General features: G+C 35.8%; 1 protein-coding gene across 2 annotated transcripts in view; it reads right to left on the bottom strand.

The window, feature by feature from the left end:
* Positions 1-958: 958 nt before the first annotated feature.
* The window catches only part of USP8 (ubiquitin specific peptidase 8), a 67,849-nt gene continuing 49,846 nt past the window's right edge, over positions 959-18,961 (bottom strand). For both annotated transcript variants that reach the window (XM_001369991.5, XM_007479938.3), the window contains exons 14-20: positions 18,565-18,827; positions 15,882-16,094; positions 12,214-12,424; positions 10,355-10,591; positions 4,520-4,662; positions 3,238-3,370; positions 959-3,074 (exon numbers count right to left, since the gene is read on the bottom strand). In XM_001369991.5, coding sequence (XP_001370028.2) covers positions 2,889-3,074; positions 3,238-3,370; positions 4,520-4,662; positions 10,355-10,591; positions 12,214-12,424; positions 15,882-16,094; positions 18,565-18,827 — 1,386 coding nt within the window. In that variant the 3' untranslated portion in view covers positions 959-2,888. The remainder of the gene's footprint in view (positions 3,075-3,237; positions 3,371-4,519; positions 4,663-10,354; positions 10,592-12,213; positions 12,425-15,881; positions 16,095-18,564; positions 18,828-18,961) is intronic.

Below are 18,961 nucleotides of genomic sequence, written 5' to 3'. Positions count from 1 at the left end.
GTTGAGACTGTATGTAATTTTAGTGGTCGCCAGATATTTAAATTTTAAATCCCAATGAAATACTCAAGTCAGAATGGACTTTTATGGTGTTTTATTTACAATAGGAGGAAGAAATTAAGAATGAGGGAGAAAGAGGGAAAAAGATAGATCTACTCTAGCCTGGCCTGAGCCAGGGGGAGTTCAGAGGCCTTAGCCAAGGAGCCTTCCCAGATTAAATCTAGCTTGGCTTCCAGCCACAAGGCCTCCTCCAAGAGGAGGGGCCTCCTTGGAGGCTGGTGCCTTCAGAAAGGTCAAGGGAAAGGGAAGTCTGCCTTAACATTCACCACGTGGTCACCTAAGGGAAGCAGTCTCAGGACCCACGTTTCCAGCTCCTCTAACTCAAGTTCCACTGCCCAAGTTCCGCAAAAGCCCCTCATAGGAAGTGACAAGAAATATAAAGGCAGCTCTTTACATCACTTCCTGTGTCTCACACGTACCAACGGTGGCTTAAACTTGGCTTAGGACAGCCCAGGGAGTTAGTCAGTTGTTTCTGATTTGTCAGGGGTCACAAACCATCTTCCCACACAGTTAATCCTTAAGTGGGGATGTATACATTCCTGGTTGCTAAAGTTCTAAAGACTAAGCAGGGTGGAGTAAATCTGAAATTCACACTTGCTATCTTCTATGTCTGGAATGATCCTATTCTTCTACTTAACCTCTTCTTTAAAAGACTCAGCTTAGAGGGACTTCTTATAAAGATTGCTATCCACCTTGAGACAGAACTGTTGGAGTAGAAATGGAGATGAAAACATGATTTATCACTTGTTTGAGTGTATGATTTGGAGCTTTGGTTTTATAAGATTATTCTCTTACAAAAATGCATATGGAAATGTGTTTTGCTTGATAATAACCCAGATTGAATTGCTTGTCAACTCTGGGATTGGGGAGGGAAGAAAGGAGGGAGACAACATGATTCATATAACTTTGGAAAACTTATGTGGAAATTTATTAAAATAAAGACAAAACATCAAAAAATAAAAAGAAAGGACTCGGTTTACATCCTGATGCCTTCTGTAAGAGGCCCTTCTTGGTCTCATTCCCTTGTCTTGTCCTCCCACACCTGCCCACACCCAGCCCCCAGTAGGACCTTCCCTCTGAGATAATCCCCAATTTATTCTGGATATACCTAGTATGTTCATGGTGGTTTGCATATTTGTCTCCCTCACTAGAATGCTATCTTCTTGAGGGTACATACTATTATACAGGGTGTTCCAAACATCTTTGTGCAGTTGTCAACTAATCAAGCTTTTAAAAACTAGATTTTTGGGGATACCTTATATTTTGCCTTTTCGTCTAGGGCTTAGCACACTGGCACATAGTTGGTGCTTAATAAATGCTTCTTTGACTAAATGACATTAACAGATAATTTCTCATCGTTTCTTCCAGAGATACTTATCATACTAAATCAATCAAGATCATCAGCAGATAACATTTGCATAGTGCTTTAGGATGTGCAAAACACTTTACTTGATCCTTACAATAAGCCACAAGAGACAGGTGCTATTATTATCCCCATTTTGTGGATAAGGAAAGTGAATTTGAGAGAAATTAAGTGATTTGCCCAGGGTCAAGATTTTGAGGTAGTATTTCAACTAAAGTCTTTTTTATTCTAAGTCCAGTACTCTACCTAGTATGTCAAACTGCCTCATTTTTTATCACTTTTTTCATATTTTATTTCTAAGAAAAACGAAAAAGCCTTAATTCTAAGTTAATATACCTGACTTTGCCTGCTGACTTAGAGACAGATAATTGTTGCTTTATTCAGAGCTTTTATTTGATTAGACTTGCTATTATAGTCTCAGTAGTATCAAACTCAAATGGAAACCGGGGCCACTAAAGGGTACATAAGGATCCCTAGGGGTTGCATGTTGTTTTAGTTTTAAAATGTAATACTACCTATTTATTGTACTTTCATTTCTTTTGTTAAATTTACTTCCCAATTACATTTAAATCTGGTTCAGGGTATACTCAGGAGTGTTGTGGGTGCATGTTTGACACCTCTGGTCTAATCAAAGTTGATTGAAGACAGTAGGAAAAAACATATGCTGAAGTTGGTGCTTATGGTTCTTCTGTGTTACATCAGACAAGAGAAAACTTTAATCAAGACAGAACACTTAACAGCATTTTGGGATTTAAAATAATTTCCTCATTGGGATTTTAATGCAGGTGTACATTAAATTTATATATTAAAAAATTAAAGAAAAGTTTCCATTTCTTTTTTAGAATAAAGTTGAAGTGCACAAATACATCCCAAAGCCAACATAAAAATAGCTTTGCTTTGTTGTGTCTCTAAAAAGCATTTTAGTTATTTAGAACAGGCAAAGAAAAAAGCAATCCTCTGAGTTCTAGGCTTCACGAAAGGACTTTTTTTTTTTTTTAATTATATACATAGGTCTGATGTGCAAGTATGCAATAAATATATACACATACATTCCTACCTGCTTTACATCATTCTAGAGTATTCACAGTAGAATCAAGCTGAGGGTTAGAAATGTGAAAAGGCCATAACAGTGAAAAAAAAAAGTATACAATGAGGTCTATTAGGCCAGGATAAGTATAATGCTTAAATGGATCGCAAAGAATGAGTTATAATTTAATCTGGGAGCAGACTAAAAAAGTTGTTTCGAAATAAGTAGAATCTATAAAGGATGCTTACTGTAATATTTATTAGATGTTGTCAGCTTCCTGATAAAGTAGTAGCACTGACCTGAAATATTTAGTTTCAGTAACACAGCTCTCACTTTTATGTCTTTTAAATGGTTGTGTATAACTATTCTGCATCTTACTATGCATTTCTAAAGTTGTGCTGCTGTGCCTTTAAAAAAAAGCTAGCTTTCTACGTACTCTTCTTATGTGGCTACATCTGTTACTCGCTGTTCCAATGATGTGTAAAAGAGGATATAAGCTGCTGAGGATCTCACAGAGGACACTGAGATGTCAGACACTTCATGATCATCAAATTTAAACCAACGTTGTCTTGCAGCATTTTTACAGTAGGCAGTGTAGTGTCCTCCATCTAGTCCCCCATAGTGATTCTGGAAGCAAGCAGACAAGAAGTCAATTAGGAAAATTCACAGTTCAAAATCTTAAGTTTTCTCACAGAGGTAAGAATGAACAGGTAGGGCCACTACCATTAAAAACATAGGTGTTGTGTTTTCTTTATTTAAATCAAAGGTTTAAACTTAATAAGGTACTTACTGAAACTGAAAACAAATTGTATCTCTTCAAATTGTTCTTTGGACCAATAACGTATTGTGATAAGTCAAGACTTTCTAATGGAAAATCTACGGATGTTTGTAGTTTTTGCTTCCATCTTCCATCATAGGAAAAACTGTAGAACATAATGTTAAAGCAGTTAAAAGGATCATCTGAGGTTCACAGGAATGTTGTTTTAAGCCTTTCTATGTGCTTATTAGTATTTCTATATTAAAGTTATCTACATCTGCATCTTATCCCCTCTCCCCAATTCTCCAATTAATGTGCTCCCTCCCCCTATGAATATGCCCTATAATAAGAGTAGGGTCTTTAGCATAGTCTAATCTCCTGTTTTTCTCAGTGTCCAATTCAGCACCTTACACTCAGAAAGCATGTGTGTATATATGTGTGCACATGCACGTGTGCATGCACATGTGTGTATGTGCGTGCGTGTGTGCGTGTGTGTGTGTGTGTGTGTGTGTGTGTATGCTGATTAAACTGAATTCTATTACAGGTCAGACCTCTGACATAATGGAAACTCCTAGAGATTGTCTGGAGAAAACGATTTCCTGCACAGTTGGTCACCTCAAGAACAAAAAGAAATGATATCAAGCTAAACTTAGAAGGAACTAATGAGGGCCACTCATTATCCAAGCATCCTTCTTCAAGATAATAGAGTCCAAAAACTGCTGGTATGGGGACCAATTCCAGACAATGTTCAACACAATCCCCTTCCATTCTAGTTCATCTTACTCAATGAATAGCTGTGCCACTATAAATGTTGGAGACTCAGAAGGGCAAGTCGCTCAGATAAGTTCAAATGGTGCTAAGTAAAATATAGCTAGTAGATATTTATTAAAGTATTCTTGATAACAAGGACAGTTTACTCAGCATCTACAAAATCTAATCCCCATAGTACCAATAATAACTAACATTTATGTAGCTAAATACTTTATAAATATCTCATTTGATCTTCACAACAATCCTGAGAGAGATGCTATTATGATCATCCCCATTTTGTAGTTGAGGAAATTGAGGCAAACAAATGTTAAATAACTTGCCCAAGGTTATAGGGCTAGTAAATGTTCTGAAGTTGGATTTGGACTCAGGTCTTCCTGACATTTGACTTTGGTGCTCTAACCACTATACCACCTAGATGCCTCAAGTCAACAGAAGAGAAACATTTTCATTTTTCTGGTCACACAGACCCCCCAGTAAAGCCAAAAAACACAATGTTGCAACTCGTATTTATGGTGAATCCCATGGATAAATTTCATTCTCTTACCGTTTCAGATGCACCAGAAGAACAGGTGGTAACTTCCAGATTTCTATTTTTTTCATTGAGTCCCTTCGAGTTTTGCAATGACTACAGTAAAATCTGTTGTTATCTGTGAGTTTTTCCTCTTTGGAAAATAATCTAAGGCAATCCTAGGAGAAAAGAAGTCGCCTCAAAGTTAAGATAATAAGAAGAATCATTTAAACAATCTCTTCATATCAGCTATCTAGATCACAGTGCAAAAATCAGGGGGTATCATATCTGCTTCAAAATTACTGAATATAAAGCAAACAGGTAGACAGAATCCACAGATCACCTCCTGTACTTAATCCCCAACTGACAACACCCAGGAATGTTATAGCCAAATTCAAGAACTATCAGACCAAAGAAGAGATATTACAAGCTGCTGAGAAGTCATTCAGATACCATGGAACCACAGTGAGGATAACGCAGGATCTGGCTGCATCCACACTGAAAAAAAGAAAGGCATGGAATACGATATTCCAGAAAGCAAGGGAACTAGGTCTACAACCAAGAATCAACTACCAAGCAAAACTGACTATACTCTTACAGGGGAAAGTATGGTCATTCAACAAAATAGAAGAATTCGTAAAGAAAAGACCAGACCTAATTTGATGTCCAAGCATAGAACTCAAGAGAATCATCAAAAGGTAATTAAAAAAGAGGAGAAAAAAGTAAAACAAAACAAAACAAAAAAAAAATTTTTAAGAGACTCAGTAAGTTAAAATGATATGTGTCCCTATAAGAAAAGAGGTCATTGGTAACTCTTAAAAACTGTTGTTATTACCTGGGCAGCAAAAAGAAGTACACTTAGAGGGAACAGTGACAAACTGTATAGGATGAAAGGACATGACACAAATAGGTATATAGATATATGCATGCAAAAATACATACACATGAGCATGCATATATATATACATATATATAACTAGAGCTTAAAAATAGGTTAATATTAAAAGAAATGGGGAAAAAAACAAATGGGGGTAAATTTATACGTCATAAAGAAGCTCATGGTAGGAGGGGGAGAACATCAATATACTGGAAGGGTAAAGAGGTCGGAGACAGGAAATACTCAACTTTTACGTGATTTGAAAGTGACTCAAAGAGGGAAAAACAATCCAATCCATTGGGGGCAGAGAATAGATTTGCACCCTATAGGGTAGTAGAAGGGTAACAAACGGTCTGGTGGGGAGGGAAGCAGTACAAGAGAGGGAGGGAGTGGGGGGTTAATTTTAGAAAGACTACAGGGAAAATAAGGGGGGATAAATAGGGAGGGGGTAGAAAGGGAAGTAAAATAAGGGTGGGAACAAGGGGGGACTGTTCAAAAGCAAACATTGGTGTAGAAGGAAATAGTGAAAGAAGAAAAGGTAGGTAAAGGAGCAGAAATCAAAATGCTGGGAAATACACAGCTAGTAATCATAACTCTGAATGTGAATGGAATGAACTCGCCCATAAAACGCAAGCGAATAGCAGAGTGGATTAGAGTCCAAAATCCTACCATATGCTGTCTACAAGAAACACATATGAGAAAGGTAGATACACATAGGGTGAAAGTAAGAGGGTGGAGCCAAATCTATTGGGCATCAACTGACAAAAAGAAGGCAGGAGTTGCAATCATGATATCTGACAAAGCCAAAGTAAAAATAAATCTAGTTAAAAGAGATTGGGAAGGTAATTACATCCTGATAAAAGGCAGTATAGACAGTGAGGAAATATCTGTATTCAACATGTATGCACCAAATGGCATAGCATCCAAATTTCTAAAGGAGAAACTAGAGGAGCTCAAGGACGAAATAGAAAGAAAAACTATACTAGTGGAAGACCTGAACCTTCCTCTCTCTGATCTAGATAAATCAAACCAAAAAGTAAATAAGAAAGAGGTAAGAGAAGTGAATGAAATCTTAGAAAAATTAGAGTTAGTAGGCTTGTGGAGAAAAATAAATAGGGACAAAAAGGAATATACCTTCTTTTCTGCAGCACATGGTCACAAAAATTGACCATGTATTAGGGCATAAAAACATTGCAAACAGGTGCAAAAGAGCAGAAATAATAAATGCAACTTTCTCAGATCACAATGCAATGAAAATTCAATAATTAGTAAAGGAACATGGAGAGGTAATTCGAAAATTAATTGGAAATTAAACAATACGATTCTCCAAAACCAGTTAGTTAAAAAACAAATCATAGAAACAAATTAATAACTTCATTGAAGAAAACGACAATGATGAGACATCCTTTCAAAACCTATGGGATGCAGCCAAAGCAGTACTCAGGGGGAAATTTATATCCTTGAGTTCATATATTAACAAATTAAGAAGGGCAGAGAGGTCAATGAATTGGGCATGCAAATTAAAAAATTAGAAAGCGAACAAATTAAAAATCCTCAGATGAAGACTAAATTAGAGATCCTAAAACTCAAAGGAGAAATTAATAAAACTGAAAGTCAAAGAACTATTGATTTAATAAATAAGACTAGAAGCTGGTACTTTGAAAAAATAAATAAAATAGACAAAGTACTAGTCAGTCTAATTAAAAAAAGAAAAGAAATAAACCAAATTGACAGTATCCAAGATGAAAAAGGAGACCTCACCTCTAATAAAGAGGAAATTAAGGCAATCATTAAAAACTACTATGCCCAATTATATGGCAACAAATATGGCAATCTAGGTGATATGGATGAATACATACAAAAATATAAATTGCCTAGACTAAAAGAGGAAGAAATAAATTACCTTAACAATCCCATATCAGAAAAAGAAATTGAACAAGCCATCAAAGAGCTCCCTAAGAAAAAATCCCCAGGTCCAGATGGATTCACAAATGAATTCTATCAAACATTCAAAGAACAACTAATCCCAATATTAAACAAACTATTTGACAGAATAAGCCAAGAAGGAGTTCTACCAAATTCATTTTACGACACAAACATGGTACTGATCCCAAAGCCAGGCAGGTCAAAAACAGAGAAAGAAAACTATAGACCAATCCCCCTAATGAATATAGATGCAAAAATCTTAAATAGGATACTAGCAAAAAGACTCCAGCAAGTCATCACAAGGGTCATCCACTATGACCAGGCAGGATTCACACCAGGAATGCAAGGATGGTTCAATATTAGGAAAACCATATAAACAAGCAAACTGACAAAAATCACATGATTATCTCAATAGATGCAGAAAAAGCCTTTGATAAAATACAACACCCATTCCTATTGAAAACACTAGAAAGCATAGGAATAGAAGGGCCTTTCTTAAAAATAATAAACAGTATATATCTAAAACCATCAGCAAACATCATCTGCAATGGGGATAAACTAGAAGCCTTCCCAATAAGATCAGGAGTAAAACAAGGATGCCCATTATCACCTCTATTATTTAACATTGTACTAGAAACACTAGCAGTAGCAATTAGAGAAGAAAAAGAAATTGAAGGTATTAAAATTGGCAATGAGTAGACCAAGCTATCACTCTTTGCCGATGATATGATGGTTTATTTAAGGAATCCTAGAGAATCAACCAAAAAGTTACTCGAAATAAACAACAACTTCAGCAAAGTTGCAGGATACAAAATAAACCCGCATAAGTCATCAGCATTTCATATCTCTAACCCATTTCAGCAGCAAGAATTAGAAAGAGAAATACCATTTAAAATCACCCTAGACAATATAAAATACTTAGGAATCTATCTGCCAAGACAAACACAGGAACTATATGAACACAACTACAAAACACTTTCCACACAGTTAAAACTAGATCTAAACAATTGGAAAAACATTGATTGCTCATGGGTGGGACGAGCTAACATAATAAAAATGTCAATCCTACCCAAATTAATTTACTTATTTAGTGCCATAACTATTGAACTACCAAAAAACTTCTTTACTGAATTAGAAAAAAACATAAATAAGTTCATTTGGAAGAACAAAAGATCAAGGATATCCAGGGAAATCATGAAAAAAAAATGCAAAGGAAGGAGGACTTGCACTCCCAGATCTCAAACTATATTATAAAGCAGTGGTTATCAAAACAATTTGGTACTGGCTAAGAGACAGAAAGAAGAATCAGTGGAATAGACTTGGCGTAAATGATCTCAGCAAGACAGTTTATGATAAACCCAAAGACCCCAGCTTTTGGGACAAAAATCCATTATTTGATAAAAACTGCTGGGAAAATTGGAAGATAATGTGGGAGAGATTAGGTTTGGATCAACACCTCACACCCTACACCAAGATAAATTCAGAATGGGTGAATGACTTGAACATAAGGAAGGAAACTATATGTAAATTAGGTGAACACAGAATAGTATACATGTCAGACCTTTGGGAAGGGAAAGATTTTAAAACCAAGCAAGACTTAGAAAGATCACAAAATGTAAAATAAATAATTTTGACTACATCAAATTAAAAAGTTTTTGTACAAACAAAACCAATGTAACTAAAATCAGAAGGGAAGCAACAAACTGGGACACAATCTTTATAAAAACCTCTGACAAAGGTTTAATTACTCAAATTTACAAAGAGCTAAATCAATTATACAAAAAATCAAGCCATTCTCCAATTGATAAATGGGCAAGGGACATGAACAGGCAGTTCTCAGCCAAAGAAATCAAAACTATTAATAAGCACATGAAAAAATGTTCTACACCTCTTATAATCAGAGATGCAAATCAAAACAACTCTGAGGTATCACCTCACACCTAGCAGATTGGCTAACATGACAGCTATGGAAAGTAAAGAATGCTGGAGGGGATGTGGCAAAGTAGGGACACTAATTCATTGCTGGTGGAGTTGTGAATTGATCCAACCATTCTGGAGAACAATTTGGAACTATGCCCAAAGGGCGATAAAAGACTGTCTGCCCTTTGATCTAGCCATAGCACTGCTGGGTTTGTACCCCAAAGAGATAATAAGGAAAAAGACTTGTACAAGAATATTCATAGCAGTGCTCTTTGTGGTGGCCAAAAATTGGAAAATGAGGGGATGCCCTTCAATTGGGGAATGGCTGAACAAATTGTGGTATCTGTTGGTGATGGAATACTATTGTGCTAAAAGGAATAATAAAGTGGAGGAATTCCATGGAGACTGGAACAACCTCCAGGAAGTGATGCAGAGCGAAAGGAGCAGAACCAGGAGAACACTGTACAGAGAGACTGATACACTGTGGTACAATCGAAGGTAATGGACTTCTCCATGGGTGTCAATGCAATGTCCCTGAACAATCTGCAGGGATCTAAAAAACACTATCCACAAGCAGAGGATAAATTGTGGGAGTAAAAACACTGATGAAAAGCAACTGCTTGACTGCAGGGGTGGAGGGGATATGACTGAAGAGAGACTCTAAATGAACACTCTAATGCAGATACCAACAACATGGAAATGGGTCTGAATCAAGAACACATGTGATACCCAGTGAAATCGTGCGTCGGCTATTGGGGGGTGGGGGGGTAGAAGAAAAGAAAATGATCTTTGTTTCCAATGAATAATGTTTGGAAATGACAAAAAAAAATGAATCAACAAACAAATAAATAAATAAAGCAAACAGGTAGATTTCTAAATCAAAAACATTTTTGGATGCTTTAAACTTGGAAATTAAGTGCCAAATCTGGGGGGGGAAAAAAGCCAAACTAGAGAAAGAAGTCTTAAAAGACAAATTCCTAACTTTTTAATCCCTGAGGGCCTTGGTAGATCTCAAAAACCTTATTACCTGTAAATTTCAACTACATATAACATCATACTTGTGTAGATTTAAGAAGTTTCCTCAGAAACTTAAGAGATGAATATGTACAACTAGCACTTTGGTTATCTTCATTTAATCAGAGGCTTACCTGTAATGTACATTTACTTGTGGATGCTAGTGGTAAAGACAAATACATAAAAGCCTCAAACGTCCTAGACTTTTTGTGACACGTGAGGCACTGTACTGTAGATTTAAACTGGCCCTGAAAAAGTGCAACAATAATTGACTCGTTGAGCTGCTTGTGCTTCTGCCAGGCATGTTCAGCTGCTTTGAAATCATCAAGATGATCATTATTTTCCTCTTTATGTCTCTTTCGGTTATCAGCCTAGGAACAAAATATTTAAATTCTCATTAACCTAAATAAGAATGTTCAATATTTGAATATAGAGGTTGAATGAATACCTACAAATGCTACTGAACACATTGTCAAGGAATTCTCAATGACTCTTGCTGTCATCTCTAAGACGACAGAAGATGCTGACACTGAATGAGGGGCGGTGGAAAACACTTAGCAAGAAGTTAATTTTTCAGCATTTGAGGGGGCTGGACATGTTCTCTAGGGACCCCTCCAATTTCATAATCCTATGGTCAAAAATAGTGGACTGCTATTATTTTAAAATGTACATTTATAGCTTAAAATGCATATTAGAGCTTTGGCAAGCAACTGTTAAAAAGCTCTTCCTATTTGTATCTAAAAGGTCTGATTTGTGAAGAGAATTCTTCCATCAAGCAATTGTATTATCTGTGCAGAAATTAGTGAAAGTTGTTCTTTTAAAGATGATTTATATATGTAAACTTATATATATGTCATATATATCAAATTGCAGAAGAGGAAGGAGACAATTGGTTATTCAAAATGAGAAAATGAATGTTAAAAATTATTTCTATGTGTAACTGAGGGGAAAAAAGAGGTTAAAAAAATAATTGGGGGGGGAGGGAGCTGGGTGGCTCAGCAGATTGAGAGCCAGGTCTAGGGATGGGAGGTCCTGAGTTCAAATCTAGCCTCAGACACTTCCCAGCTGTGTGACCCTGGGCAAGTCACTTAACCCCCATTGCCTAACCCCTACCACTCTTCTTTCTGCCTTAGAACCAATATCCAATATTGATTCTAAGATGGAAGGTAAGGGTTCTAGAAAAAAGTAAGTAAATAATGAGGATGGTGAAGGAAATCCTCTCTGGCTAGAATCGATAATTTCATGATCTGGTCTTAACATAAAAATCTAGATATGGAATACAGGACACAACCATATTGTACAACCATATTGTAATACAAATGATACAAGGAAATATAAACCTGTGCCCAAGTAATCTAACAAGTATGAAGTGAAAATCTAAAAATGGGACAATAAAAACTTTCAGTTTAAAGTCAATTATGATCATGATTTTGGTGAAATTTTTCTGCATTTGGGATTTTAAAGTATTTCACTCTACAAATATTTATTATCCTTGTGCACATAAAGGCATACAGTTGTTTTAACCTCTGGCTTGTAATTTCATCAATATAGGAATTCTCTATAAAGTCCTATCAATGCATAATTAGTCAATGTTCTGAAGCTTACCTGTCTTAGGGATTTTCTGGGAAACTGAGAGGTTAAGTGATCTGCCCAGAGTTTGAGGTGGGCTTTGAACTCAAGACTTCTAGACTATAGTCAGCCTTCTAACTGCTCCACCTGGCTGCCTACAGTTATGCTACAGAGATACACTAGACACTTCCCACTAGGTAAAAAGTAAAATGAACATGCTGACTACTGGAACAACAAATTTCACAGACACAAAAAAAATTAGCAGGACTGTCTAATATACAACTTCTGGCATCTGACAAATCCATTTTAAGAATACTTGCAAATCTCAGCCCAAAGCAGTTTGGTATCAAGTACCATCAAGCAAAATACATATGGATGCTAGATAAGATTACAGCACTACTGAGTAATCCATACAAGGACTTACTTTATTCAAGTCTTCATGGAGTCCATCCATTAGGAATAGAAGCAACTCTTGTGAGTCTTGTTGGCTGTATCCTGAGAACTGGTCATTGATCTTTCCAATTGTGATTTTAAAATCCTTTGGACTGATATACCTGTACTGTCCTGTCCACAGAGCCTTCATGATTATCCCAAACTCCTCAGCCACTTCCCCTTTATGCCCCAATAAATTTGACCTTTGTAAATAAAATAAAAATTAAAAGTAACAATTAAAATAAAGATATGCAGGAGTAAAAAAGTGTTAAATATTTTTTTTAAAATGAATTAGTTGATACTTCTAATATTTCAAACAAATTTAGTAAACATTTTTAAAGCATTTGCTATGTACAGATGATTATTATTTTTTTTAAAAAGAACACATATGTTTACTATGTACCAGTCACTGCACTATAATTTTTATCTTATTTAGGTAGGTGCTATTATTATAAACATTTTACAAATGAGGAAACTGAGGCAAATAAAGGTTAAGTCACACAGCTAGCAAGTATCTGAGGATGAATTTGTACTCAAGTCTTCCTCACTGTAGGCCTGGAACTCTATCCACGGAATCACAGAGCTGCCCAGAGAACTATGCTAGATGCTGAATAAGAAGGAAATTACAGGGTCATATCTTAACAGGAAATGACAACATGAAAAATAGTATGAGAGGTCAGAGAAGTAGGGTGATTCAAGATGGTGGAGGGCCTTGAATGCCATGTAAACACTCATGAGGCAACAGGGAACTGTATATACTGCCATGTACTCTTTGATACTGTGACACTGACTTCCATGTACAGGATGTCCCATCTCTCAGCTTGAGGCATTTTCTCTGACCTTGTTATTTCTATAACACTCTCCTCATTACAATTTGCCTTCCCTTGCTTTAGGTTTCAACTAGAATCACTGGTTCTAAACGGAAGCCTTTCTCAACCCTTTTTAATGCTAGTGCCTACCCTCTATTTCCTTTTTATCTTGCAAATAATATAGGGTGTTTGTGTTTATTTTTTTGTTGTCACTTCCATTAGATTGTGAGTTCCTTGAGGACAGAGATTGTCTTTTGCTTTTCTTTGTATCCCCATGGCTTAGCACAGTGCCTGACCAAAAAAAAAGAGGTACTTACTAAATGTTTACTGGCTGACCAGAAGGTTTTGAACCCAACTAAAGGCATCTATGGTGTAATGGATTGGGGTTGGGAAGAAGCATCAGACTTAGGAGTCAGAGGACCTGGATTCAATTCCCAATTCACAACCTCTGGGGAATTACTTATGTGGACTTTGACTGAATTCAGTGATGCCTAAGGTCCTTTTCAGCTGTAGAGTCTATGCTCACTGAACCTTAATCTCTAAGTGAGGAAGACAGGGTGGTAGTGACTTGAAGAAGAGGAATTAAAAAAAAATAAACAATCCTAAAAACTATCACAGTTTCAAACAAACAAGAAATGTGGACAATAGCACCCCTGACAAAAACAGTAAAATCAGAAGAAAGAAAAGGTATGCTGCTATATCATCTCTCTCCTAACACCTGGTAGCTATTTCTGTCATTTAGATTATCACTACCACCACTACAAAAAAGGAAGAGATTCATATCTCAGAGATTATTTGTTCCATTTTACAAATAAGGAAAGAGATATAACATATAACTGGCTCACAGTCACTGACTGCATTTGTATTGATTACCCTAAGAAACAGAAGGGATTTATATATAGATCCTTTATTTACCAGGCACCAACCTAGGGAGGCTTCGCCTTCCATCAGAAGGTCAGACTTCATATAGTAAAATTATCATGATTCTATTTTGGCTGCTAGGTCCTAGCTCCTTAAGGAAACAGCACCTTTATCCTTTTCACCTATCTTGAAGAGACCCTGTACCTCTTAACTCTGAGGTAAATGGGCTACCTATTACATAACCCAAACATAATAGCTTCTGTAAAATCATTCTTAAGAGTACATATATCAGCTAATACCAAGAATCTCATTCTTTGGAATGAAACGTTTTACAGAAATGACCTAGGCTTTACAGAAATGACTGTAGACTTAAAAAACAAAATCTTGCCTGTATTTTAGTGACTAGGAAACTTTCAGAATTAAAGTCATTGATCGCTCTTGCCTTTAGGAAGGCTGTGTGATCTTCCTCTTAATTTCTCAACATGCCCATATTAAGCACTTTGAAGGGGCACTAAATAGGTAATACAGAGGTAAATTAAGAGCAGAGGCCAAGGTAAGCTATTATTCCTAAATAGAATGCAACAGGTCATTTTAGTTAGAAATGTTACTTAGTACTCAATCACAAATAAGAAAACACTATCACCCCCATGAATTTGTATTGCACTTCAAGATTTCAAAGACTGTTCACATATATTATCCCATAAGATACTTAAAACAATTCTGTGACATTAGAAAAACAGGAATTATTTTTTTTTCTGTCTTACAGATGAAGAAACTTAGGCCCCCTAAGGTAAAGTGATTGATATTAGGAAACATAGATCTCCTGACAGCTAGCCCATCAAATTTCCTCTTAGGCCTATGAGAAACTGTTAGAATCAAACTGCCTAAATTAATGTTCAATTAGGAAGGTCAATGTTGGAAAGGAGGCTTCTCACATTAAGTGGGATTTGGAACACTTGACCTCTAAAGTTTCACAATAAACAATGCTTTAGAAAATGTTACTTTTTGTTCACCACTTGAAGTTGCCACTTTTACTTTGTAGTTTCTACATATTACAAAAGGCAGTATGGTATCATATACAGAGAGTGTTAGGACAGACACCTCAGGTTCTAGTTCTGGCTTCATCACTAACTGTATGATGTTAAGCAAAGGATTTAATCTCTGTGGGTTTCAGTTTCCACATCTGTAAAATGAAGCAGTTGAGAAAGTCCCTTCAAGACCTAAATAATAATTTCTAAGAGATTGATTTTTACCTTAACTTACAGCAGTAGGATAGTTTATAGTACTGTAATTCTATTGTCTAAGGTTTAAGGCATTGTGATTTTTCTAAAACTCAGTATAGTGCCTCTCTGCTTTGTATTACCTCTATAGATTTATAATCAGAATTCCAACTTTTATATTAAAAATGTACATTTTATTGAAAATTTTAAACAAGTTGTCAACATCAAAACAGATGATTTTGGGAGCAAAAAAAATTTTAAGCAAAATTCCTTATACAGCTGACTTTTTCCTTACTATCTTTACTTTCACAAAAGTTTTATTTTAAACACAATCTGATAAGAGACTTGAATGAATATGTCAAATTTTATAATTAATTCTGCATAACTTAGGCCCAAATTCTCCTTCTTTCTGCCTGACAGATAAGAGACAGGCTCCCTACCTGTGCCTGCCAAATTCTTCCTCTCTTCCACATTCCTCTACTTCTGCTCATCTTCCAAATTTCTAATCCTCTCTCAAAAGGAAAAAAAAGATGAAGTTCACAATACATCATTAAACTTGTTTTTTCAAAAGTCCGAGGTTTTTCTCTATTTTTTTCTCTTTAAAGAATACTCTTGCATATGACTTGTCTAGATCCATGTGAAATTTGGTTCCATTAGTGTAAAGTGATGGTATACCTTACAAACAGAATAGTAAACAAACTAAACAGCCAATACAGTAATTTCATTTCAGACCAAAAGTAGTAAAGGAAAGCTGTTTTAGTGTTCTTTACCTGTTAATGTCATCCTGATAAAAGTTTCTGTTGAAATAATCAGCCAAATGAGGAGCATTACATAGGCACTGTAATATTGAATTCATATAACAAGTATTTCCTAAGTTACGAAGTCCAGTGAGAGCTGGTCCTGATCCTCCAAATACAGGATTGAGATTACGAATCTGAGAAGCAGAAAGCCTTGAGATTTCTGCTTTGGGGTAGCACAGTGGTCTAGGAAGGAAAATTAAGGACATTTAAATAATGTAAGTCTGTACGTATATTCAGTATTTTCAGTATTCATATAATCTTATGGAAGTTCAGTGGTAATGAATACAATGGCAGAAACTCTGACAACTTGAGCAGTGGACCAAACACTTACAGAAAAAGAGATTTCCACATCTCTCTCCTTCCCCCAGTAATGGGCACGAGGAGTCTTGGGGTGTGGTATTGATACTGTGCTCTGGGACCCTCCCTGTAATCACTGCAACCCAAGACCAATAACGTCAGAGCCTCTGAAGACTCTTAGGAAAGGCTATATATATATATATACACACACACACACATACTCAGAGAAGAGACAAAATGATTCTAATATTAGGAATTTGTTTTCAAAATCCTTCAGTTTGGGGCAAAAAGGTGGCTCAGTGGACAGAACCAGCTCTTAAGACAGGAAGTCCTAGGTTCAAATCTAGCCTCACATGCTTTCTAGCTATTCTGATCCTGGGCAAATCACTTAACCCCCACTGCCCAACCCTTACCATTCTTCTGCCTTGAAACCAATATACTATATTAATTCTAAGACAGAATATAAGGGTTTAAAAAAAAGTCCTTCAGTTTTAGAAAGAAGTTTCAAGCACCAACTGAAAACATCAAACTATTTAACAAGGTTGTATAATAAAAAAAAGCCAAAACTGCTCTTAACTACCATGCTTTTCTAGATAAATACTTCAACAGCATGTTTGTAGCTGGGTCAAAAAACAGAGCTCTCTTGATACAAGGCTGAAAAGGAAAAAGCCATTAAAAGGAGCCATGAAGACAGATTAGTTCTAACTCTTTGGCAATAAGTCATATCTTTATAGACCCATTAGTAAAAGGGAAGTGGTGATGGAGGGGGTTCACAAAAAGATAAAGTGGACAGTAAAGCTAAATTAGGTATAATGTAGGAAACTTGTTTTTAAATAACTATTTTGATCATTGCTTAAAATTATTTAATCAATATATGTGGCAAAGGAATGGAGTAGAACTAATATTAGGTTCTAGGAAGTTACAATGTTCATAGTTTAGTACTATAGCAGATCTGGGGATCACAACCCATTTGTGTCTTATCATCACTGGTAAGTTTTATCTGTCGTTCCATAAATTTACCATGAAGGATCCAACCAAATTGTTCTGAGTTTTTCCTCTAAGAATTTTAATGTTTTGTAATTACTGGTATCTCCTAATACCACTTATAGTTCTGTCTCTACTACCCTCAGAGGAAAGACCAATGGAAGTCAGGTAATGTGAAAGTAAGAATTCACATATTACAGAAAAGAAGAGTGACAAATGTTGGAGGTGTGGAAAAATCAGGACACTAATGCACTTTAGTAGAGCTGTGAACTGGTCTGACTACTCGAGAATTTGGAACTATGCCTCAAAGGCTATAAAACTGCACTTACCCTTTGACCTTGCAATACCACAAGAAGATTGATATTCCCAAAGACATCAACGAGAAAAGTACTTATTTGTTCAAAAATACTTATAGTAGCTCTTTTTGTGGTGGGAAAGAACTGGAAATTGAAGGAATGCCCATCAATTGGGGAATGGCTGAATAAGTGGTGGTATATGATTTGACCACGGGGACAGTTTCAGAAAAATCTGATAAAACTTACTATAAATTCATGCAAAGTAAAGTGAACAGAGCCAGGAAATCACTGTACTTTATAATAACAATATTATAAGGATGTTCAACTGTGAAAGACCTAGCTACTTTGAACAAGACAATGATTCAAGACAATTCTAATGGATCTATAATGAAAAATACTTCTAGAGGAAAAAGTGATGAACTTTTAATTCAGTCTGAAGCATACTTTTTCACTTTTTTCCTTTTTCTTTTTTTGGTTTCTGTTCTCTTTTTCAACATGGCTAATCACAAAAACATGTTTTGCATGACTACAACACATAGAATCTATATCAAATTGCTTGCCTTCTCAAGGAGAGGAAGGGAGGGACATGAGGAAAGAAGAAAATTTAGAATTCAAATTTTTAAAAAATGAACATTAAAATTTTTAAATGTAATTTAATGCAATAAATAAAGACATACTTTAAAAAGAATTCACATTGTACTCTGAGGAAGTGGCTAAATGGGGATTCTCAAAGAAAAAACAAATATATGACAAAAACTGTAAAACAGTGGTTCTCAAAATATGGTTTGGGAGCTAGTGTGTGTGGACTTACAGCTCTGAAAGGCCTTCCTCTTGCATTAATACTGAGAATAACAACAATAATAATATTTTTATTTCTAATATGAAAAACTTATATCATAGTGCTCAAAGTTGTCATCAAAATCAGTACCATTTCCCCATCCTAATATATTTCTTTCATTGTAAATGTGATATATCATAAAGACTTTTGATCCCCATGAAGTCAAAACACTTGACTTGGGAATCATTGCCATAAAATCTAATGATTTTCCTGGTTTGGGGTATATAGACAGACTTACTTGTTTTCCCGATTGACTGCTGGAGTTACTGTTGGCTTCTTTTTTTCTTCCTCCTGAATGGCTTGGGTTATATCTGGGGAGGAGTAGGATCGCTTCAGTTTGGAAGGCTCCCTATCCCGCTCAGCAGGAACCTGTGGCTTGGCTTTATGTGTTGGAGGGGTAGAAGTAGGAGCAGATGAAGGAGCCATTTCCGGTGGATACATATGAACACTGTTGGTGGGTGAATGGTAATAACGAAAAGTTCCAGTGATTGGGTCAAGGAACTTAAATGGAAAGGGAAAAAAAGGTAAAAAAAGTCAAACTATCATGATTTTAAAGCTATTCCATTATTAAATATACTTTTGGCTTTGAATAATCTAAGTATAATAACTACAAAGGCATCATCAATAACTATCTA

Source organism: Monodelphis domestica, chromosome 1, assembly GCF_027887165.1.
Source record: "Monodelphis domestica isolate mMonDom1 chromosome 1, mMonDom1.pri, whole genome shotgun sequence".
NCBI classification, from domain to species: Eukaryota; Metazoa; Chordata; class Mammalia; order Didelphimorphia; family Didelphidae; genus Monodelphis; species Monodelphis domestica.
Note: the sequence above shows the minus strand (reverse complement) of the source record. Positions and strands in the feature narration are given on the sequence as shown.